The sequence below is a fragment of the Pteronotus mesoamericanus genome, unplaced genomic scaffold, assembly GCF_021234165.1.
Source record: "Pteronotus mesoamericanus isolate MK-2021 breed Mesoamerican mustached bat unplaced genomic scaffold, CSHL_Meso_final scaffold_118, whole genome shotgun sequence".
NCBI lineage: Eukaryota > Metazoa > Chordata > Mammalia > Chiroptera > Mormoopidae > Pteronotus > Pteronotus mesoamericanus.
The window spans coordinates 11471851-11496412 of record NW_026555301.1 but is presented as its reverse complement, the minus strand read 5'-3'; the positions used below and the strand labels follow the sequence as shown (position 1 = coordinate 11496412).

The 24562-nt window shown below is 35.0% G+C and overlaps 1 protein-coding gene across 2 annotated transcripts in view; it reads right to left on the bottom strand.

Moving 5' to 3' along the window:
• PPP4R1 (protein phosphatase 4 regulatory subunit 1) overlaps positions 1-24562 on the bottom strand; it is a 69620-nt gene that overhangs the window by 23015 nt on the left and 22043 nt on the right. For both annotated transcript variants that reach the window (XM_054587355.1, XM_054587357.1), the window contains exons 5-11: positions 18843-18985; positions 18242-18388; positions 15289-15396; positions 14946-15011; positions 13824-13982; positions 10574-10701; positions 2719-3242 (exon numbers count right to left, since the gene is read on the bottom strand). In XM_054587355.1, the coding sequence (XP_054443330.1) occupies positions 2719-3242; positions 10574-10701; positions 13824-13982; positions 14946-15011; positions 15289-15396; positions 18242-18388; positions 18843-18985 (1275 nt within the window). The remainder of the gene's footprint in view (positions 1-2718; positions 3243-10573; positions 10702-13823; positions 13983-14945; positions 15012-15288; positions 15397-18241; positions 18389-18842; positions 18986-24562) is intronic.

The following is a 24562-nucleotide window of genomic DNA, read 5'->3' as shown; positions in this document are numbered from 1 at the left end:
TTTAGGTCTGCATATGATGCCCAACCAACTGAACCATATCAGCCAAGGCTGTAGGTCTTTTTAAAAAGCAAACAATGCATACCACTTTTAGCTTATTTGTTTAAAAAAAAATTAAAGTAGCTAGTCAATATTTCAGTATTTTTAAGTACCTACTGTGTGTCAAAAAACTAAAAGGTACTGTAATATAGTGAAAACTCCCAGAACAGGTTTAAAGCCTTTTTCCATAAAACTGGAGTGTAAGAAAAACAAAGCATGAAAGTTACAGAAGTTTGATCAACTGAATAAAAGAAGTTTATAAATAATAAGACTTATTTAAACAAAAAGCTGAAAGTTGTAAAGACATAAACTTATCAAGAATTGACTATCCTCACCCTGACTGGTGTGGTTCAGTGGGTTGGGTGTCGTCCCACAAACCAAAAGGTCACCAGTTTGATTCCCAGTCAGGGCACATGCCTGGGATGCAGGCCAGGTTCCCAGTTCGGGGCGTGCAAGAGGCAATCCACTGACGCTTCTCTAGCACGCTGATATTTCTCTCCCTCTTTTTCTCCCTCCCCTCCCTTCTCTCTGAAAATAAATGAACAGAATCTTGGGGGGAAAAAAAAGAACTGACTATCCTTACCTATGAAAATTTTTAGTTTTAGGTGTAATTCTGTCTCTCAATTCTCCTCACCTGGGGACGACAGAGAGTGGAAGATGGAGGGAGAATACAAAGGCAAGATTCTGATGAATATTCTAATTTGTCAAACAAAACAAAAACTTCAGTACTTGCTACATCAAGTTGTCATAAAATGAAGAATGCTGGTTCAATGGAGTAGGAAATCAATAAATGACAGAAGTCACAACTAAAGGAAAAAACAAAAAAAGTGAGGCTCTAAGGTTTTCATAAAAACAAAAAAAGTGAGGCTCTAAGGTTTTCATAAAAATTAATCTACCATGAACCTTGGTCAGTGCGGCTCATCTGGCTGGAATGCCATTGGAACCCAAAGGATTGCTGGTGTGCCTCCTGGTCAGGGCACATGCCTAGACTGAGGGTCTGTCCCAGTCGGGGCACATGCGAGAGGCAACGATCAATGTTTCTCTCCCTCCCTTCCCCTCTCTCTCTAAAATCAATAAGCATGTCCTCGGGTAAGAATTAAAAAAAGAAATCTCCCATGAGAGATAAGAAATAGGATACACTATTGAAAATATTCACTCCTCTGCTCTTGCCCTTGTTTCAGAATATAATAAAAAGGAATGAACTACTGATACATAAAACAAGGATAAATCTGAAATACATTGTGCTAAGTGACAGAAGTGAGATTCAAAAAGGTTTGTTGTCACTTGATTCTATACATGTGGCATTCCACAACAAGAGATCATAAGGACATATAACGGATCAGAGGTTGCTAGAAGCTGGGCATGGAAGAAAGGACAGATATAAAGGAAGACAAGGGAATGCTCTGGGGTGATGGAACTGTTCTGTATCTTGACTGTGGTGGTAGTTACACACAACTGTGTTTGCCAAGTCTCAGAGAACTGTCCATTCAAAAAGTTAAATTTTACTGATATAAATTATGTCCCAATAAATCTTTAAAAAATGAAACTTACCACCTGTCAGTTAAATTAACTTTCAACAATCAAGAATATGAAATTTGCCTTTAATCAAATAATTTTTCTCCAAATGTAAAATTATAATAGGAAATCTTTTAAAAATTATGATAAATTAAAGACAAAACGGCTAACTTAACCACCATTAACGCAATTTTCAAAGTCTGAACACAAGGTTTGGGATGTTTGAGAAGAATACTGAAGGCTATTTACTGCTTTATCTGATTTAAAAATTGGTATTTACTAACACTGAGCAAACCAATAGTTCATAAATTTTAGCTTTTAGAACAAGGCCAAACAAAAAAAAATTCCATAAAGGGATTTACGTTCTAAAGACTTCTACTTACAGGATTTGTCTAATTATTTTTGTTTTAAATAGCATTTCAGATTTCACTGAATAAAGTTATGAGAGTCATTAGGAAGATTTTAGTTTTCAAAGGAGCAGAAAGATAACATCTGCATCAGCTTCTGGCCCTGGGGACTGGGATCAGGCCCCAAACCCCAGCAAGAACACTGGGGACTGCTTCAGGGCATCTCACTTCCCACACACTTACAACACATATTCCACTTAGTAAAAGGCAACTTTTGATTTAAACACAGAACAACTTTCATTTGGGCTGTCATTCACAATGAAAGAATCTATGTGATACACATGTGTAACCCAATGGGAATAAGTCAGAACTGAAAAGTAATCTAACTCTCATAGACATCTACAGCTCTTAAAACACATTATACCCCATATGAAAATATGTATCTTTGTCTATTGTTAATAAACCATGGTCCTTTCTTGAAAAACACTGCATCTACTGCTGTTTAATACAAAAGCTAAAGAGAGCCAGAGCAAAACAGTTAAGGCATGACAAGATTAAAATTTTAAGTGTAAAACACTGTTTGAATGATTGTGAAAATTTCAGAGATTTGTAAATCAACAATCCTGTACATAGGATAGTTAGGAACGCAGTGATGAGCTTATCTGTCATAGTTCCTAAAAGTCATGTATCTATCAAGGCAAAGCATGTTGACAATGGTCAAATTTATATTTAATAAGGCAGTTTTTCTGGGGAAAAAAGGTCAGAAAGTAACATTTTACACCAACTTTTAGCATAAAGAACTTAACTGAATTTTCCATACCTCTAACATCTGGATCATCAATATGCGGCTCTAGATTTTCTATCATTTCTTCAAGTTCCTTTCTGGTGGCCATAGTCATGTTTGAAGAACCTGGTATGGTTATTTCGGGTGTTTCTTCTGGTCTCTCTGGGTTGAGTTTATTCCCAGAGCTCTGCTCAAGCTCTATATCTAGATCTATTTCAGGAAGAGGAGTCCTCCAGAAATGGAAGGAGTTGTATAATTCCTGATCTAAGAGAGCAGAATGTTGTGAATTGATGCCAACCTCTAGCCGTAATGTAGATTTGTAGTTACCAGATTCTTTATCATTCTCATTACTAGCTGCTTCCTGTTGACAGTCTGAGGACAAAGTACAAAGTAAAGAACTGTCCATTGGAACATTTATTTCACCTGGAGACTTCCTAGTAGTGTCGGCACAATCTTCCATAGTGTTTTCCAGACTGACACTGGAATTACTAATATAGGGATCTGAAGGAATATCTTCTGGCCTAATTTGTACATCCTCTGGGACTTCTTGATCTCTGATCCTTTTATTGTTTCATTTGGGGGAAAAAAATGAAAGTATAAAAATTACTGAAAAAAAATCAATGACAATACTACATAAAACATTTAGATAAACTAAATATTAAAAATTCCAAATTATCCATACATATTGAGTTTATGTAAATTATGAATAATGTTTCTTTTTCCATCAGTTGCTCTACATTCAGAGATGTAAATATCTGTTAAACCTAAGTCTAGATATTAAAACATTAGAAATTAGTTGGAGAAAATAACATTTAAAGATCCTGAGATTCTACAATACCATGGTAATTTCAATAATTTAATAAAAACTAAAAAATAGTAGAAAGATAAACTCCTATAATACATTTTAAGATAGACACATTTTTAAAGTTATCTGATTTTTAGGATTATGGTACTGCCACTCTGCTCCAATGACATGTTGAAAAGCTAAGAATTAAAACCTATTTGCTTACGTTAAAAAGAAAAAAACACAGCATCACAAAAGATCTTATTTACTATGTCACAAAATATGTAAGAATCCACTCAAGTGTCTTAAGTTATTTTTATTTCTTCCATCTCCTTTAGCTTTCCAGCTCTACTCCCAAAGGTTTTCCCAAAATAGAGTCATGACTTAATTGATAAGGACAGAAGGTACAGGTTCCTAAAGACCACTGATCACCGCCATCCATTACATAAATGTTTACCCCTACATTTTATTAGACTCACTTAATTTAACAAATATGTATTGAGCACCTACTAGGAACCAGGATATGGCTATTGAGGATTCACATGTGAGTATGAGTTATAGACGTGGCTCAGGAGATTACAATTAGAAACAAATAAAAAAAAAACTTATAAGCAATTAACTACTAGACAGAATGATAAATACAGAAGTATGCACGCTGAACATAGTAGAGACAAGAGCTGAAATTAAAAGGCTTTAGAGGAAAGGATATAAACTGTGTTTAGAAGAACCAGTAAGTGTTTATGATGCTAAGGAAAAGAAAATTTTCAGAAAGAGAAACAGCATATGCAAAGGCAAAGGGGACAGAGGAGGTCTAACATTCAGAAAACAGCAATGAGCTTACCATGGCCAAGAGAAGGAAATGATGGACAGCAAGAACGAAAAACTGCAGAAATCACTGCATTTCATACTAAATACCTCTGGAATTATCCTATGGGCTACAGGAAATAATACAAGAATAAAGAGACATACATTTTTAGATGTGTTATTTTTGAAAGACCATTCTAGAAGCAGTATAGAAAACTGGTTGGAGGTAAGACAAGAGGCAGGAAACACAGAAGAGCAGGTGAGAGACAGTGATGACTTTCTGAATGAAGGCAGTGTCTCTGGGACTACAGAAGTAAACACATTCATATGACGGCAAAATCAGTAAGATTTGTTCACGTACTGCATGCTTAGTAAAAAAAAGAGAGGAATCTGGGAAGATATCCAGATTTCTAGCTAGAACAACTATTTAGGTGCTGGTAGCACAAACTAAAAGTGAAAAATGTAAAAACAATTTAATGTGAAAGCTAATGAGTTCGTTTGGATAGGCTGAATTAGGTATCTATGTTGAAGGTGGTGCTGATGTCCATGGGAAACTGATCAGACACCAGACACAGATTTAGAGGTCGTCAGCTCAGAGGGACATGTGTAGGACTTATATGTGAGGCAAGAAATATAAATGAATAAAAACACAACAGTCACATAAAATAACAGAGTAAAGATATTTTCCTTGTATAAAAGAATGGCAAAGATGAGCATATTTTTAGGCTTCATGAAAAAGGATTATAAGAGATGAAGAAACTGGAGATACAGGAGACTGATGAAATAACCGATAAAGCAAAAAGAATATGGGCTGAAGAACACAGGTGAACATGTAAGACACATCTTTCTAAGACACATGAAGGAGAAGGAAGGGTGGATATGTAGGCAAATTTGTAAGGTGAGTGTGGGGGAAAAACTGAAGGTGCTCCCTTGAGCCCTGGCTAGTGTGGCTCAGTGGATACAGAACTGGCCTGTGAACCAAAAGATCACTGATTTGATTTCCGGTCAGGATAAATGCCTGGGTTGCGGGCCAGGTCCCCAGCTGGGGGTGTGCAAGAGGCAGCCAACTGATGTTTCACTCACACATTGATGTTTCTCTTCCTCTCTTTCTCCCTACCCCTTCTCCTCTCTCTAAAAAATAAAGGTGCTCCCTTGAACTATTATGTGCCTTTACATATACACAATAAGAGATACTAAACAGGAGGCCTACAAGGACTATGCAAAAACAGTAAGTGACGTTAACACCTAAGTAATATCCCATACATGTTAGTCACCATATACGAGATCTGTCCAGAAGGTATCCAGCTATGTAATATGAAAAAAGACACATTTATTGAAGAAGATAGAAGATGCAAGAAATATTGTACATAGCACGATGTCTCAGTCCCCTTCAAAGTAGGCACCTTGGGCCCTCACACAGTTCTTCCAATCACTATCAGCTGCCCCATCATATTTTCCTGAATCTCAACTATGATCTAAAATCTCTTCCCTTTCAAAGGTGATTTTAGGTTTGGTAAAAGTCAGAAGTTGCAGGGTGCCAAATCTGTGCTGTGGGGGGCTGAGTCACCTGGGTGATTTGATGTTTCACCAAAAAACTCCATGGGTGTGTTATCATGATGAAGCTGCCAATCACCAGTTGCCAATTGCTACGGCCTAGTGATTCATCCAAATAGTTTCCACGGAAAAATGTTCAAGCTTAACATAAAATCTGATGCAGATTCATTGCTCTACTGGCTCAGTCATTTTGAATGCGAGGGCCAGACAGTACACACACTCACTCAACGGTGTCTACTGCCCCCACTGACTAGTTCAGTGAAGTTGTCATTGTTCATGCATGTGCATTCCAGTCCACTCTCCTTGGCTGCCAAGTTATATCAACGTTGCACAAACCATTCTCATTATATTAACAATGGCTGGACTTTTTTCTGGACAGACCCTGTATGTGCTCATGAAATTATCAACTTTCCTCTGATTAGGCTAAATCTATTAGTAATGTTCACATTATTTTCAGAAACATTTTTAAAAAACATATTTTTAAAAAGTTTTTAAATACAGATAAAAATATTTATTAAGTCATCTGAAAACATACCACAGAGTGATAGCATTTTAAGTTCTGGAGTTGCCCTTCCATTCTTACAACTGTAAGATATATAGTATACACACATAATGAAATTGTTACAACTGTGAAAAGACTGAATTACAAGTTCTTGGATTCTTATCCCAGCATTGGCACTAGAGAAATATAAAACCCCAAGCCTTTTAGGGACTCAGATTTTCATATTTATTCCTTATTCATAAAAATGAGGAACTGTTCTAGATAACCTGTAAGATCCTTTCCCTCACCAAAATAGCCCTTGAAGCTAGTGTTATTATGCAAAACAGATTATCTTTATATGTGTATGAATTATATATTTTCCAATTATGTTGTTCTTATTAAAAGATCTTTTTTCTTTTGTTTTAAAGAACACTAGTGGAATAATTGGTAAAATCTGAATAAATTCTTTAGATTAGACAATACTGTACCTATGTTAACTTCTTAATTTTTGCTATTGGACTGTTTATATATTAATGTCTATGTTTTAAGGAAACAAATATTTAAAAAAATAAAATGAAAACCAAGTCTAAAACTTATTCTCAAAGTATTCAGAAAAGAAAACTAAAGCAAATATGGTAAATGTTGCCATTTGGAGAATCTGGGTAAAGGGTATATGGGATGCTTTGTGTTATTTTTATAGTTTTTCTGATATCATGCAAACTTAATTTTAAAAATTATAACAAGGAATTGTTTTGTGGGGGAGTGGAGCAAATGAGTAAAACTTGTTAAGACCTCATCTATTATCTGATGACTTTTACAAAGCTCCATGTAGACCATTCAGTATATATAACTATTCCAAGGGTCTGAAGTTCCCTGATCATTATATTCACGTTAGCATTCAGATTAAATTTTAATATTAAAATTAATTAAGAATATTAAATTTTGATATTCTTAGAAAAAATAATGGCCAAGTCATTCTATTTGACTAGTGTAAAATTACTATTTTGTTCAAACTTAAAACTCCTAGTACAATTTTAGAGACAAAAAAACAATCCCTAGTATTAAATTCTGGGAAGAATTATATATGTATGAATAACAGTTGCTTCAAACTGTCAAAAATACAAATTCTCTACATACTGATTTTTCCCCTAGAACTGGGCAATAAGTCAATGCAAACTCAAGCTGCTAAATGCCAAAATTATATTCTTAGTTGTGAGACTTCTAAATACCATCACAAACACTCATTGTTTTAAAAATTGAGGAGACATGATTCTGCATAGTGAGAATGATCTCCTAAGAGATTGTAGGCAACAAGAACACCAGAGGGTAAGCCAGACATTTCTCTCAAAAAACCCTTAAGTTTCCTGTAGTTTATAATTAGCTTATAGTTAACCTTCAGAGTTCCTAACTAGAGACTGTGGGCCAAGAAAATAAGTACTCATGCATGTATTTCAAGGAGAAAATAAGCTATAGAATATCTGCTTGAAAAAGCACTGTATCCTGAGATAAAAGCAAAGAATACTCTCTAAGATACATCCTTCAAGTACTGTGAATGAACTAAAGTTTTAACATCAGTGAAATACTTCTAAATTTGTACCAATAACAATTTTACTTTCACATAGTTGGCATTAAGCTAAATGAACAAAACCCAGCATAAGTGGCTCAGTAATTCAAGGCTTTTGAAATTAAATATTTCCTTATAATAATTCATTCAGGATTTATAATGTGCCAGGCCCAATGAAGGTGGTAATATACACAAAGATAAAACACTAGATTGCTACACTACATGGACTTGTAGATACACACAAGCACACAATTGAAAAGATACGATTAAAAATTAGAGTTCTCATTCCAGTCCTACTGACCGCCAAGATGCAAAAGCTTTGAATTTCCTGAAAAACGCAAGGGAAGACTCTTGGAGGTAGTGAGTCTAGAGACAGCAAATGCACTAACAGTGACTTTGTTAAATGGAAGAGCAGGGTTTCCCTAACGGAAAGCAGGGAGAATCAAAAGAATAATGTATTCAGAGAACAATATAATTGTTGGTTTGGCAAAATTTAGAAATGCAAATCTGAATGTTTAACTCTGCTTCTAGAAGTAAATTTATTAACACCTCCAAAGAACCATTAATAGTCTAATCTGGGGTAAGTGAAAGATAAATGTGGTCTATTAAAATAAGATGTTTATAATCAACAAATGCTTCAAAGTGTGTTAAGTGATATTAAATGTTTCCAGGATTAGATAAAACAATATATACTAAGTAAGTAGCAATGGAAATGTGTTGCCAAAACCTAGCTTACTTGGTAATATATTTGAGAAATCTGAATTCTAGGAAACTGAGAGGACCTTGAAAATATGAACCAAGTTCCCTATTTCTATCTACAGTAGCTGGTTCTTAGTAGGTGCTCAAGTAATTTTTGCTTAATCAACCTTAAATAGCAAAACAATAGTTTTAACGCAGCTTAAAACACAAGCCAGTGCAACATTTAAGAGAGGGCAAATTAATGGTTATAAGATTAATAATATATAGGATACCTCTTTTTGAAGCTAGGAAATAAAACTATACAAAAGCTTTTACAATGTTTAACACAACTCCTTCCTTCCCTCCCCTCCCCTATACCATTAACACAATTCAATAAAATCAAATAATATAGTGAAAACCCAGTGCTACAAATAGTATTGACTTGACATTAAGACGTACCTCATTACAATGGAAGAGAAATTGAGGTCTGTAGCTAAAAGATAACTACCTTTAAACAGCTCTTCCAATAATGTCCTATATCAACTGACAGTCAGCAAAACTACTAGGCCTGATAGTTACATCAACTATTTTTATCAGTCAAGTTTTATTGGAACAGAGTCAAGCCCATCTGTTTATATATTGTCTATGGCAGCTACACACTGCAAATGCAGAGTTGAGTAGTTGTGACAGAGACCAAAAACATAATTATTTGGCCTTTTACATAAAGTTCGCTTACCCTGTCCTATGCAATTCTCCGTAAATTTTTATTTTCACTTTACCTGACTAGCTCCAGGTTTAAAAATAAAGTTACATCATAGCCTTTGTATGATTAGATAGTGAAGATATGTTGACTTTAAAAATGAAAAACAGTTAATACCCCCCCACCCCCAGTCAGTATTTTTTGTCAAATTTCTTGGAGCAGCTGTTTTTCAAAAGAACTGACAGACTGTGCTTGCTAGGAAGGCAGGTTTAGAGTGATTTTTCTTCCTTTACAAAAAACAGTACCTCAGGTTTGTTTGGCTATTCAGCAGGACAGTAGGAGAACGGGCAAAAAGGTAAAACAAGGCAGCAGAGAAGAAAGGAAGAACTGCCAAATCAAAACACCAAGAAAGCAAATATCACAGTATCAAGACCTACAGAAGAAAATGTCCATTAGCATCATGACAAGGGAGGGACAAGACACTATGGTAACTCAAGCATTAAACTAGGGACTGTTTCAAAGAACAGGTATTCAATTATTTCAAGCGCACGCTCACAAAAGTTTGTGCTTACTTCCCATGCACTAAGTAAGGTCTGAATTGTTTTTTCCCTGAGTATATATTATAATGAATTTTAAAATCTAAAACTCAATTAAATTTTTTAAATGCAAAAAAATTTAAAAATAAAAATCAGAGTTGTCTTCTACGTTTCATTTTAAAACCTGTGGCTCTATTAGACTAAATATACTTAGTAAAACTGATATTCTAGTTAGTAAGTACACTACTTTGGTGCTAATCATTAAAATACTTTCCTCCTCAACTGAGATTACAATCATCATTCTGTAGCAGAGAATCCAAGATCCAAAATTAAATAACTGACTGGAGGGAAAAATAATAGTAAGACATGGACTATAAAATAAAACATATTCCTAAATTAGGTTTTAATTCTTAACAAACCAAACTCTTTAAATTGCATAATCATTACCTCGTATATTCTAAGTGTCAACAGATGATTTACTAGGTAAATAATTTATTAAGTAAACTTATTCTAAACTGTTATTGTATCTATCATTTTATTTTACAGTGTTCCATGTGCCTGGCATCAAGCTAAGTGTGTCTTGTGCATCTTCATCTATTCTTTTACTACACAACCAACCAAAACAATGTTTAACAAATGTATTTAAAATGGAGCTATAAAAATATTTACCAATTTGTATAACCAAGAAAAATAGTAAACTCTCCAAAAAGAACACATTATAAAATAGTGAAAATGAAAAAAAAAGTTTCCTAGCAGTAAAACTGGAATGCAAAGCTGTAAAAAATTATACCTATTTTTGTCTTCTACTGATGTATCTTCCGAACTTTTGCTTTCTTCTTTAAAATATTGGCCTGAGCTAGATGGATTAGCAAATGTGGATATGAAAGGTCCCAGAGACTGAAAAGCTGCTTGGCGAACCTAGGAAGAAAACGACAGTCATAAAACATAAAAATACAGAATTATTAATAATCTACTTTCCCTATACTGAATGAAGTATGTTTAAGATATTAATAACGTTTTTCTAAAAGAAACCCATATTCAAAACTGTAAATCATTCTTCAGCTAAAATTTAACGTCCTTTATAAACTATTTTTTTTACTTTCAATTGTTTTAATCCTGGTTTGAATATTTAAACCATGAAAGTATGAATATGAGGTCCTATAAAACATTTACAATGGAACAAAACTAAACAAAGTTCTGTTGTGGTCTCAGGAAGAAAACGATGTCAAACTGAACATATAAAGCAATAAAGTCCACAAAATGAGATAAATAAATTTAATATTTTCAGGTAAGAAAGACTAATTTATTCACTACAAGGAAGCAAGACAGATGTATGAGAACTACATACACACACACTCATCAGAAATGTTATAGTGACTTAAACTATATTTCAAAAAAATCTGGAAGCATATGTTACTGTTATCAATGAATGTCTCAAGTAGGAGAGCTGAGAAGGTTACAGAATTTCACTTCATATTATGTTCCTGTATGTTTGTAATTAAGATTAAAAAGCACACTGAGAAAGAAGACATTTTATGAGAGGAAGTAGAAGGATGGACACAATTTAACAAAAGCAACTATGATGAGAAAAACTATAAACCAATTTAGATTATTACTTTTAGGCATAACAATACCTTTTCCAAGTTTTAAAACAAGGATTACATACTATGTATAAATTTTACAAAGGTAAATACATGTCAAGTACACCTATTATTGAAACCTGCTTGAAGAAGCAGTTACAAAATGATTCAACTTGATTTTTTAAAAAAGGCTAGAATTATATACATGATAGTAAAAAGAATAGTGTGTATGTGTTAACTTACAGATTTTCCCCCTTAATACTTCTGTAACAGCGTAACTTTTTAAATTATATGCATGTCTGAGCTTGTCTCAAATAGGCACAGGATTTACGTATATTTCAAGTGACTGAGATTTAAGGAATCCTTCATTTTAATGTAAACCTATTCCCAAATTAACAGGAAATGCTGGATGTTGCTCCACCAAAACTATGACAAGGTAGTTAAAACTTCAAAATGGAAACTTCAAATAAGCTAGTCTTTTCTATTAATTTTACACAAAACAGAAAAACATTAGAATAGTACTAAGGCTCAACAGCCAATTCCTTTATGTAGATTTTATTTTGAAAATGAGTATGTTGAGATCCTGAGATCAACTTCTTCACAACAGCTTAAGAGCTCCACTGACCCACACTCCCCACTGAAATGGGAAAAAAGCCCACTATTCAGCACCTCTGGAAAAGGTCCTAAGGGCAAAGAACAAATTAAGGAAGTCTAATCAAGAAAATCCACAAAAGTTCAGTGTCTGTGGTATCTGAACCAAGACCAGCTCAGGGAAGCAGAGCTTCCAGGCCAGAGTGCTGTAGCCAAGAACAGTGGGCTCCCTCTCCCCAAACTCCCAGCTAGAAGGCTTTCAGCATTTCTCCTCCTGCCTCAGCTCCCTGTTCCTGAGGCCAGGCCCTGGGAAAGTGAAGTGGACTGGTAGGGGCTCCTGTCTTCCACCAAAGGCCCATTAGTGGAATAGAGGCTCTACCTCAGATGTGACCCAGAATCCTGAGGCCCCAACAGCCCATGGCCCAGCTGGTGAGGCCAGGAGAGACAAGACAAGAGAGCTAAGGTGGTGAACCTCCTACTCCTACTAAAATGCTCTCACCCCAAGGGTGACTGTGGGCATACCCAAAGCTGTGCCTCCTGGAAGGGGGAGAAGTAAGAGTCCACTGAAGTATTCCACCTGTCACTCAACAAATAACAAGCGTCTGAGATGGGTACCAGTACCCAAATTTACTACAACATATTAGCTAAAATGTCCAGTTTCTAACAAAAAATTACAAGGCATGAAAAGGAACAGAAAAGTATGATCCAAACACTGGAAAAAAAATTAGGTAACAGAAACTGTGCAAGAGTAATAAGATGTTGAACTTAACAACAACAAACTTCTAAGCTGCCATCACAAATTGTTCGCAGAACTAAAGGAAAGTATGATTAAAGAAGCAAAGATATGAGGATACTTGCTATGAGGACAATCTCATAGCAAATAAAGAATATTAATAAAGACACAGAAATTAAAAGAGGGAACCAAATGGAAATTCTGGAGCTGAAAAGTACAATAACTAAAATAAAAAATTAGTAATTACACGAATTCAGTAACAGATCTGAACTGGCAGAAAAAAATTAATGAACACAAGGTATATAAAAATAACTTATACAAGACAAAAAATAGAAAAAAGAGAATATGAGGAAAAATAAACACAGCCTCAGAATAATGTGGGATACCACTTAAGCTCACCAACATACTGTATGTGTAATAGGAATATCAGAAGGAGGAGAGAGAGAAGGGAGAAGGCAAAGTATTTGGAAGAAAAAGACATTCTGGATAGACCTATATAACAAATGAAGAGATGAAGTTAGCAATAAAAAAGACTATCCCGACAAAGACAAGTCCAGGCCCAGATGAATTTACTCCTGCATTCTACTAAAGATTTAAGCGAGAATTACTACCAATTATTCAAAAATTCTCCCAAAACACAGAAGAGGAGGGAACACTTCCTGACTTGTTTTATGAAGCCATTATTATGCTGAGATCAAAGCCAAGCAAAAATAATAAAAAATTAAGCCATCAAAGAAAAACCACAGACCATTTACACACACACACACACACACACGCACACACACACACACGCACGCACGCATGCACGCACGCCCCCCTCTTAAAATACTAACAAAATCCATCAACAGATAAAGAATTATTAATACTATGACCAAGTGAGACATCCAAGAGATTGAAGGTTAGTTTAAAATCTGAAAATCAATATACTACATCATAGCAATGAACATGTTTTATATTTGAGCAGAAACTTTTTCCAGTTTAACAAAAACAGTTAATAGTTGTCTACTGTCTACTCCTAGAAGGATTAACAATAACATGCCTTAAATTATCAATTATTTCTTAAATTATGAAATCCAAATCATGTTTGTTGTAAAATGTATTAGTTTTATAAAAATGATAATTAAACAAAATCCTACCCAACGTGAAGGATCACTGATCAAATTAATAAATAGTGCTGATAATTTAGTCCGCCGGATTTCTTGACAGGTTGCACATGAAACCGCCATGAAGCATTCAGCACAAGCTTTCCGGACTCCCCAAACATTATCGGAACAAAGCTGGAAAAACCTGGGAAGCTATCCAAGGATAGTGTTTCATTAGACAGACAGAGTGAGATTCAGTACAGGCATACCTCATTTTACTGTGCTTTGCTTTACTGCGATGCACAGATATTGCATTTTTTTCCCAAATGAATGCTTGTGGCAACCCTGCATCAAGCAAGTCTATCGGCATGATTTTTCAATGGGCTCAGATTAGCATTTTTTAGTAATAAAGTATTTTTTCATTAAGAATGTACATTGCTTATTTTAGATATAATGTTAATGCACACTTAATAGACTACACTATAGTTTAAACATAGTACTGGGACACCAAAAAATATGTATGACTCTTTATTGTGCTAGTTACTTTATTGTGGTGGTCTGGAACCAAAATTTGCAGTATCTCTGAGGTAAGCATGTAGTTTTATTTCATTTTCTACTTTTACAATGTTTTGAAGTATTAAATTTCAAAAAAACTTAGAAGACCTGTTTAGTATTACCACTCAATAATTTTAAATAAATTAACCTAATTCACAATACTATTGGCTATAAAAAAGGAAAACACTCCAAACAAATACAGCTTAAATCTTATTATCCAAGAGCTTGTACCTAAACTTATTTGGCACAACAGATGGTTTTAGAAGCTCTTCAAGTATGTTAACTTGTACATTAAGCATATATATTCTATGAACTAACCATTTAAAAACCTGCTATGGGATTTGGTCGCTAAAAGACTTGAACATTGCTAATAAAAATTAATTTGAATAAATGAGAATTGATTTGTTTAATAAAAAATGAGAGGGGTAAAAACTATCAAAAACACAGTTTAGATTACAGAAATTTAAACTCCAACTCAAAAGGCCTATTATCTTTCTGGTTTACTTTCATTAAATTGTGTTAATAAAATCTGGGGGTAAATATATGCATAATAAATTTTATGTGCTATTTTGTAATACATTGCTTACTCCTTTACTACTCCTCTGTTTCTGTAATACTTACCAACATTTCCTCAGTAGCTTGCTGGCCAACTACACTGCAAATATCTCCAAAATTCGCAGCACAGACCTAACAACAAAAGCATTATTGAAATTTCAAAATACATTGCAGTGTTCCATTCTCAGTCAGAGCATATGCCTGGGTTGCAGGCCTGGTTTCCAGTTGGGGGCGTGCAAGAGGCAACTGGTCGATTTATGTCTCGCACATTGACATTTCTGTCTGTCTCCTTTTCCCTCCCTTCCCCTCTCTCTAAAAAGCAAATATATAAAATCTTTAAAAAAAGTTCACATATCAATACAGCAACCACTAGAAACATGTTCTTAAACAGATGAAAAAAACTGAATACCTTTCGAACGTGAAACATTCTGCAATCACAGCACATCTCACAAAACCTCGGGAGAATAAGACGCTCTGTAATGTCCTTCCCAACCATGGGAGCCATTTTGCACATTATCTAAAATGAGAACAAAAACACACTGAAGACTCTTCCAGTTATGTTTGCTCACTTATTAGAAGTATATTAACTTAAGGATACTAAAATATGACATGGCATCATTATATCACATACATTACGAAAAAAATAATCATTATCTGAGTTGAAGACAAAAAAACAGATATTAATACCACCAATAAAATCAACCAATAATTACTAAATGTATAATAAACAGAGAAAGTTCTTAAAATTTCACTTTTGCCTACAGTTCCAATCTTATTAATCATTTTACCTGATAACTTTAAAAACAAAATGCCATTTTCCGAGTAAAAAGATAAATGTTGACAGTTTAAAAGGAAAGATTATCCATAAAAAGGATATGGGTTTACCTGCATTGCTAAGAAAAGACTACAGAGGCAGTCCTCACCTTACAAAGTACTGTTTTAAATGGAACTTGTCTACATTGGAACCGCATCCTTACACTGTGCAAAACCTAGGTTCCAAGGAAGGCAAGGATACAGTTCCAACATGCACATGTTTCAGTTAACATAGTACTAGGCAAAAGGAGGATGAACTGTTTGAGAACCAGCCCAACGTTATTTAAATAAATTGCTCCAACAGTTGGTATTGAAAGAAATCCTCCACAATTGGTACAGGAAAAAAATCTGATAATCGGTCATCATTGATCTATTCCGGCTACTTCTGGCTGTGCAAATATGACAAGTAAAATGCATATAGATTAGAAAGAATATGGAGAAAAGGAAAGGAAGGGAAGGGGAAAGTCAAGGAACATACAGCAAGGACTCATGGACAAAACCAAAGGGGAAGAGTTGAGGGAGGGAGGGAGGGAGGGAGGGGGCAAGGGAAAGTGGTGGGGGGGAGGCAGAGACAAATGTATTTGAAAAAATAAAAAAAATTAAAAAAAAGAAAAGAAAGAATGCTCTACTCATATATGACTTGACTGTCTGCATAGAAAGTCCCAAGGAATCTACAAAAAAGCCACTAGAACAAATAAGTCTAGAAAGTTTAGGAAGTTTGCAAGACCTATGTCAGAATATACAAATCAAATGCATTTCTGTAAATTAGCAATAAACAAGTAGAAACATTTTAAAAGTTATTCATAACTGTGTTAAAAACATGAAATCTAACAGTACATACATGATGTCTAACTGAAAACTAGGAAACAAATTGATGAGATAAGAGACCTAAATAAATGGAGAGATCTACCTGCTCATGGATTGTCAAACTGGCAATTATTCCCTCATTGATCTATAGATTCAACACAATCTCTATCAAAATCCCAGCCTCCTCAGAACTCAGGGTAATACCCACATCTCCTAAACCCCAAAGTTAGTTTTATTTTTTGACTCTGTACAGTTTCTAAGAATTTTCAACCCCTAGATTAAAGATCCAAAGTCATACTGTATTACTGATATATCATAATTAAATTTATTAGAATAAATTATTCCCCAGATAGAGAACAACTGGGAAGCCAGGGAATGCAAAACATGACAAAATAAACATAAACCAATTTTAAGAAAATCACAGGTTTCATACTAATGCTGGATATAGTCTTTCTACTGCAATTATAATGATTTACTATTGTTAAATCCCATCAAAAATTGTAACAGAACAAGTTAAATTCTGCTCAATATAAACCAACAGTGATGCCAAAACTGATCTCCCTTAGTGAGGAACTTGTGAAGTTTAAAAAATAAAAACAATCTATGTTTTAGAATTTAGCAGTTCTAAATTCTAAACTAGGTTTATTAGGTTGTAAAGCATTGTGAAAATACTAAATGTTACTTTATACTTTAAATGGTTATTTTTATATTATGTGAATTTTGATAAAAATGATTATTACTGGAAAAAGTATCTAAACTTATTAATTGGTACCTGAGTACATAAAAATAAAATAATGAAATCAAGAAATTCCCAAGGAAATATACTAGAAAGATGACTAAACTCATCCTGCTAAATGATTCACAAGTACTAGAAAATTTTGGCTTGATTTTTTTCATTTCAACAAAGATGCAATTATATTATTTTATGTTGAAATAGTAAACTCTCAGTATCCAAAAAGATTTGAATAAATTTTCAGATGGCTTTATCAGTTTTCTAATTTATTATGAGAATTCTTACCACCTGAACTCAGGAAATATAGATGAGAACTGCAACAGATACTACTTTATATTCTAATTCATGCCTTATTTTTGATGGCTCTCTATAAAAATATTTGCTAACTATTTAAAAAAACACTAGAAATCTTACTACTTTACTTGACTTTATCATGTGCATAATGAATTAATCTCTATATTGGTAATAATCATAATTTATATCATATATCACATCATAGTAAAATTACTTGTCTGACTATCCTTTCCCCAAAGACCATACTGTGAAGGGCAGGAGCCAAGTATTACTATTTTTTTCCTACTGTGTTTACACAATGCCTAGAAAAGTCTTTGATAGTAATTAAAGGGTTTCAAATGTTTCTTCATTCAATACAGTTCTTTTTACCTGTGCTGTTTATTTCCCCCATCTTATTTTTTCCACTTTGACATAACAGTAAGTTTATAGTTACTTATTCTCTTGCTGTATATCTTGGTTTTCAGAGCTCAGGGATGGAGTCATCTAATTTCCAGTCATTTGGTACAATAGAAGACCCACAGAATATATGACTTTTCCCTTGTAAGCCAATGCTCCTTTCTAGCCAGTCATCTATTTCAAATTCAAAAATTTGTGGCTACTCTGAAATCTAATAAACCCTGCAGAACATAATGTAGCACAATATTTATTGAGTACCTCTTATTAGTCAATATAGTGACTAATTTTTACCTAAAATGAAAAATCACATTCTACTTACAGCCACAGCTTCGGTTTTTACATCGTCATTGCTATCTGGGGCAGTTAGCTCTATGAGGACTGGGCACACTTTGGTCTCCACATCAAATCGCTCAATTAACTCTTGCTCCAACAGAGCCAGCAAAGCTGCCTGACTTGTTTTTCTTACCTGGGAAAAAATTAGCAGTATAAACAAAGTACATATACAATATAGCAAAACTCCATTACTTGACTTTCATAACAATGAAGACTTCTCATCTCAACTGGTAAAACCATGCAAATAAAAATCTGTGGCTATTTTCTTCAAGTATTGCAAAGACAGAACATGCTAGATTGTGGTATAACAGAAGAATAGCAAAGAAACCATCTTGTAAAAAACTTTTTGAGGGACATCTGAGGGAGCCAGGTGAGGATGCAGCTACGAGGCACTGTCTATGATGGCATTAAGGAGACCTCCTAGATTTGCCAAACTCTCAACACATCTTGTCTAAGACAAATGGGCTTTTGAAAAACAGAATAACAATGTCAAGAAAAAACATTCAAATGGGACCACCTGGGGTAGGCATTCTACATACATCATACTACATAAATTTCCATTAAGAACATGTACATGGCACTCTTACCTGATTATTCTGATCTGCGAGATATCTAACCACAATAGGTAGTAAGTATTTGGAAAAAGCATATGGGATTGAAGGCCGGTTTTCTTGACAAAACAATGCAATATGAGGCACCTGTTCCATCAGCTCTGCTCTCACAGTTGGTTCTATTGAAATAACAGAAATGTAAGCAAACATTCTCCACAACAGCAAAATCTTCGCCTGGCCTTGAGACTACTTAAGACTTTCATCCTCAGTGTAAAAAGGGCTTACAAAATGTGCTCTAACTCTGCAATCCTTTTCACAATCATACATAGGTTGACTCTGTGGTTTAGAGGACCTTAACCCCATCCCAAGCTTGTATCTTCATAGTATACACTTAATATGAAATCATTTCCTATAATGACTAAACGAATGACTTCATCGCCTACAATGTTCCACACTATGATAGAGATTAAATATCCAAGTCACATAAACTATAACATGGTGTTACCTATAAACTCTACTATTTAAAAACCCCTTAGGACAAGTCATAAAGGACTGGCTTCTAATCTAAGTTTAGTCAATGAATAGAGGATTTATAATTAGACTTAATTAAGATTAAAAAGGGTATGTAAATATTAAAGGAGAGCAACATATTTTTATTTTAAAACCTGAAAAGACCAAAGTATATGTGGCATATTTAAATGGGACAAATATAGCATTTTAAATCTCTAGGTTTCAAAAGGAACCTAAGTAATGGTACAAAAATCAGCTAGTTACATCAGGAAAAAAAGACAAGATTCCTATATTGCACACCACACATTAATATCAGGTGAATTAAGATTCCAAAAGTTTTTTTTTAAAAGATCGCCTAGAAGAAAGCATATGCACAATAAAGTATTAATAACTAAATACACAAAGAACCTATTGTTCAAATAAATAAAAGAAAACAAGGATACAAACAAGCAATTCAGAGAAGAAATGCCAAGTGACTGACATACATATAGATATGATGGCTTATCAATACAAGTCATTACATCAAACCTAATTAGAACTTTGGCACTTAGTACAGTTATTATTAAAGTTACCTTAGGTAAATATGCATGATGTGTCCCAGGGATAGCTGGAGAATGCCTCTCTCCTCTCCACTTTCCTCCCAAACAATTACAAACATAGAAGCACACAAGAAATTAACGTAAAATTACCTCTAGTTGCTAACCCTGAGCCTGGTAGACAACTCAAAACCACTTCAGGGACACTCCCATAATGAAGGCTGAACTAATATCAAATACCTAGAGATTAAATATCCAAGTCACATAAATTATAACATGGTGTTACCTATAAACTCTACTATTTAAAAACCCCTTTTTAAAGATGAGCTCACAATTCAAAACTATTAAAAAAAAAAGACAAAGAAATGATCCTTCAGCAACAAAGAAGGTTAAAACACAACAGAATTATAACACCAAGAGCTTCAGTTACTGTAAAAATCTATAGAATTTTAAACATTCCATTTTAAAGATATAATAGAAGAAAATATACTGAAAAGGAACATACTAATAGGGAAAGAAAAACAATAGGAAGTATAAACAAAGCTCTCAAAACTCCTGAAAATGAAAAATGGAGTTAATGGCAATGAAACAGTCAACAGTCAGATTCCAAGTTCGAATTTGGTAGCAGATATACTATACTGAGAGAAATGACCAAAATGTAGATGGGAGATAAAGGACTAGAACATAAGAACAGATAATAATTATGGAAAATAACATTTATATAACACAAGTTCTATATTCAGAGCCATATACAAAATATGTACTCAAACAAAAAATGAACTTAAAAAAAGGAGTTTGAGATGGAAGAGAGGCTATAATCAAAATGATAAAGGTTCAAAATTTCCCATCTGACAAAAAGATAAGAATCCCACAAATTCAAGAAGCAGGGCACAATGCTGAACAGAATAAAAATAAATCTATATCTAAACACATAACAGTGAAACTGAAGAAAGCGAAGGAAAATAAGTCTTAAAAGCAATCAGGAAAGAAACAAGATTCCCTACAAACACCGAATTAAACAACAGGTTTCTTATTAGTCAAACAGTACGATGAGTATGCAATAGTATTAAAACTGCCAACTTGTTTTTTGCACTTAGCTAAATGATCATTTAAGAGTAATGGTAATATTCAGGACTCCTTCCGTCAAGATGGCAGCACAGGTAAGCATGGCTTACTTCCTCGCACAACCACATCAAAATTACAACTAAAATATAGAACAACCAACACTCAGAATTGTCAGAAATCAAGTTGAATGGAAGTCTGACAACTACATAATTAAAGAAACCACCTCTATCCAGATTGCAAGAAGGGGCAGAGACACGCTGCTCCTACATCCACATGTGGCAGATAAAAATTCAGGAGGGAGTGAGGGGTTCCAGCCCCACACCAGGGCCCCCTCATCCAGGGGTTTCAGTGCCAGGAAGATTAAGTCCGCATAACCTCTGGCTGCAAAAACCAGCAGGAATTGAGTCAGTGGAAGAAATTTCTAGGGTCCCAAGGAGTTCCTCTTAAAGAACCCACACACAGGTTTACTTAGGCTCATTCCTTGTGAGCTCCAGCACCAAAGTAGCAGCTTGAAAGGCAGAAACTGACTTGTCTGGCATCAAGGCAAGAGGACAGCTTTCTTTCAGACAAGAAAGGCTGGCAGAGGCCATTGTCCCTTTTCTGAGCCCTCTCCCCACAGAGCCACAGAACCACAGAACTGGCAGGCTGGAGCAATAACTGAGACTCCATCAACCTGGCTATATACTGTTTGCCCTGACCAGGATATACCCTGAGACTCCCTGCCACCCAACTTACTGGTCCACCCAAACTGTTAACTGTGACTTTCCCATATGAATAGCTGGTTTTGGCTCAAGCTTCAAAACTCTGTAAATCCTTTCAAACAAGCAACAGCTGGCCTCAGTGAGCCCCCACCCCCTGTATCTCTTACTAAGTGGCCCCAGAACTAGCACTAGTAGTAGTCAGCCTAGATTCACAGCTTGGCTTCACCTGGGAATCTCAAAGCCCAGCATAAGTAGCAGCCATCTCAGATTGCTTTATAGCTCATGCAGGGTGGTCCCAGGCAAAACACAGTTTGGGGCTGACCTTGGCCTGCACCACCTGGGAAATCAGAGCCTGCACACCCTGTGGACAGCTACAGACCATGTCGGAGCACCGCCATCCTGCCCCTGCACAGCTGATCCTCCGCAAAGGGCAGAGGTTGGCCATCAGTGGTTACAGCCAGTCCTTGCCACTGAGTGTCCTGGGTAAATCCCATCCATTGACCTTCCAAAAGCAATCAAAGCTCAACTACAAGAGGAGGGTGTACCCAGCCCATACAAAGAGCACAACTTGAGTACCCAGCTTCAGTGATAGGGGATGCTGTGACACTCATCCCTACCGTATATCTTCTACATTAGGGCATGCTACCAAGGCATGGAGTCATAGCAGCTCTACCTAATACATAGAAACAAATGCAGGGAAGCTACCAAAATGAGGAGACAAAGAAACAGAGCCCAAATGAAAGAACAGATCAAAACTCCAGAAAAAGAGCTAAATGAAATAGAGATAAGCAATCTATCAGATGCAGAGTTCAAAGGACTGTTTAGAGAAGACCTCAGCAGCATAAAAAAGATCCAGTCAGAAATGAAGGATACACTAACTGAAATAAAGAGTAACTTACAGGGAAACAACACCAGGGTGGATGAAGCTGAGAATCAAATCAACAATTATAAATATAAGGATGCAAAAAAAAAAAGCCCAAAAAACAAACAAAAACAAAAACAAAAAAACCACCAATCAGAACAAAATGAAGAAAGAAGAATCCAAAACAAATGAGGATAATATAAGCAGCCTCTGGAACAACTTCAAGTGTTCCATCATTTGAATCATGGGTGTGCCAAAACGAGAAGAGAAAAAGCAAGAAATTGGAAATCTATTTGAAAAAATATGGAAACAAATCTTCCTTAATTTGGTGAATGAAATAGACATGCCAGTCTAGGAAGAACAAAGAGTCCCAAACATGATGCATGCAAAGAGGCCCCCACTCCAAGACACATCACAATTAAAAGGCCAAAGTTTAAAGATAAAGAGGGATCTTAAAAGCAGCAAGAGAAAAGCAGTTAGTTACCTACAGGGGAGTTCCCACAAAACTGTCAGCTGATTACTCAAAAGAAACTTTGCAGGCCAGAAGAGACTGGCAAGAAAAATTCAAAGTCATGAAAAGCCAGACCTACAGCAAGATTATACTACCCAGAAAAGCTATCGTTTAAAATCGAAGGGCAGATAAGAGCTTCCCACACAAGAAAAAACTAAAGGAGTTCATCATTACCAACCATTACTATATGAAATGTTAAAGGGACTTATTTGAGAAAAAGAAGATCAAAACTATGAATAAAATGGTAATAAATACATATTTATCAACAATTGAATAAAAAAAAACCAAACTAAGCAAACAAGACGAACAGAGGCAGAATCAAGGATACGGAAAGTACTTTGATGGTTGCCAGAATGGAAGTGGGTGTAGGGGAATGGGTCAAGAGGTGAGGGGATTAAGTAAGAAGTACAAATTAGTAGTTACAGAATAGCCACGGGGATGTAAAATACAGTATAGGAAATGGAGTAGACAAAGAACTTATACTCATGACCCATGGACATGAACAAGTGTGGGGACTGCCTGAGAGAACTTGGGGTGCTGGGTGGAATGGGGCAAAGGGAGAAAAATTGGGATAACTGTAATAGCATAATCAATAAAATATACTTTTTAAGAAAAGTAATGATGAAATAAAATCATTTTGAGACAAAAGAATATGTTCTTGTCAGACCCTCATTAATATGTCTTTTCAGAAAGAGGAAACTGAACCAGAAAGTAGTAAGATGAAAAATGTACTGATGAGGGGAAAAATGAGAAAATTTAGTAGTAAATCTAAACAAGCATTTACTATATAAAAATGTGAACACTAAGTTTAGGGGAATAATATATCACGATAGAAGTTGATAAAATAAGGAAGAACAAAGGTTTAAAGGTTCTAAGCTCCCCACTTTTTAAAGATGGATTATATGCATTAACTTTAAAGTTTTATATTTTTAATGTCTTTATCTTATTTGAACATCAAAACCAACCCAGCCTACCAAGCTGGAAACCTTAGGGTCAATTTCCTCTTTTCCTTCACTGGAGAGTGAAGGAAACTATCACAGTAGCTCTGAAATCCCTCCCTACCACGTTAACTTCTCTCAGACAACTCGTAACAGTGACTAGTTTCCCAACTAGTCGTCCTGTCACCCATTTTTTTTATATCAATTCAATCTATAGTGCTGCATTATTATTCTAAATTACAAGTAATGCACACTCTCTAACAGAGCATTGTATAAACCTTTACAATCTAGCCTTCAACTACCTCATTATATAACAGCCTCATTTTTCTAAGCTGTAGACTCAGTAAACTCACTGTGAACCAAATGGGCCAATATCTTGAATTCTTCATGTCTCTAAACTTATCTTTTACTCTCGTGAGTATGCTTTACCCTCTCTGTATCTACTCATCATTCTGTCAAATCCAACTCAGATGTCATTAACTTTATGAATCCAGCCCCTACGCTCCCCATTATAATTTATTGTTCATATATTGATTGCATCCATTAAACTGTTACTTTAACGACAGGAATCTGATTCATTTTAGTAACCACGCTAACATTTAATGTAAAACCTGGCATAGAGTATACACTGTT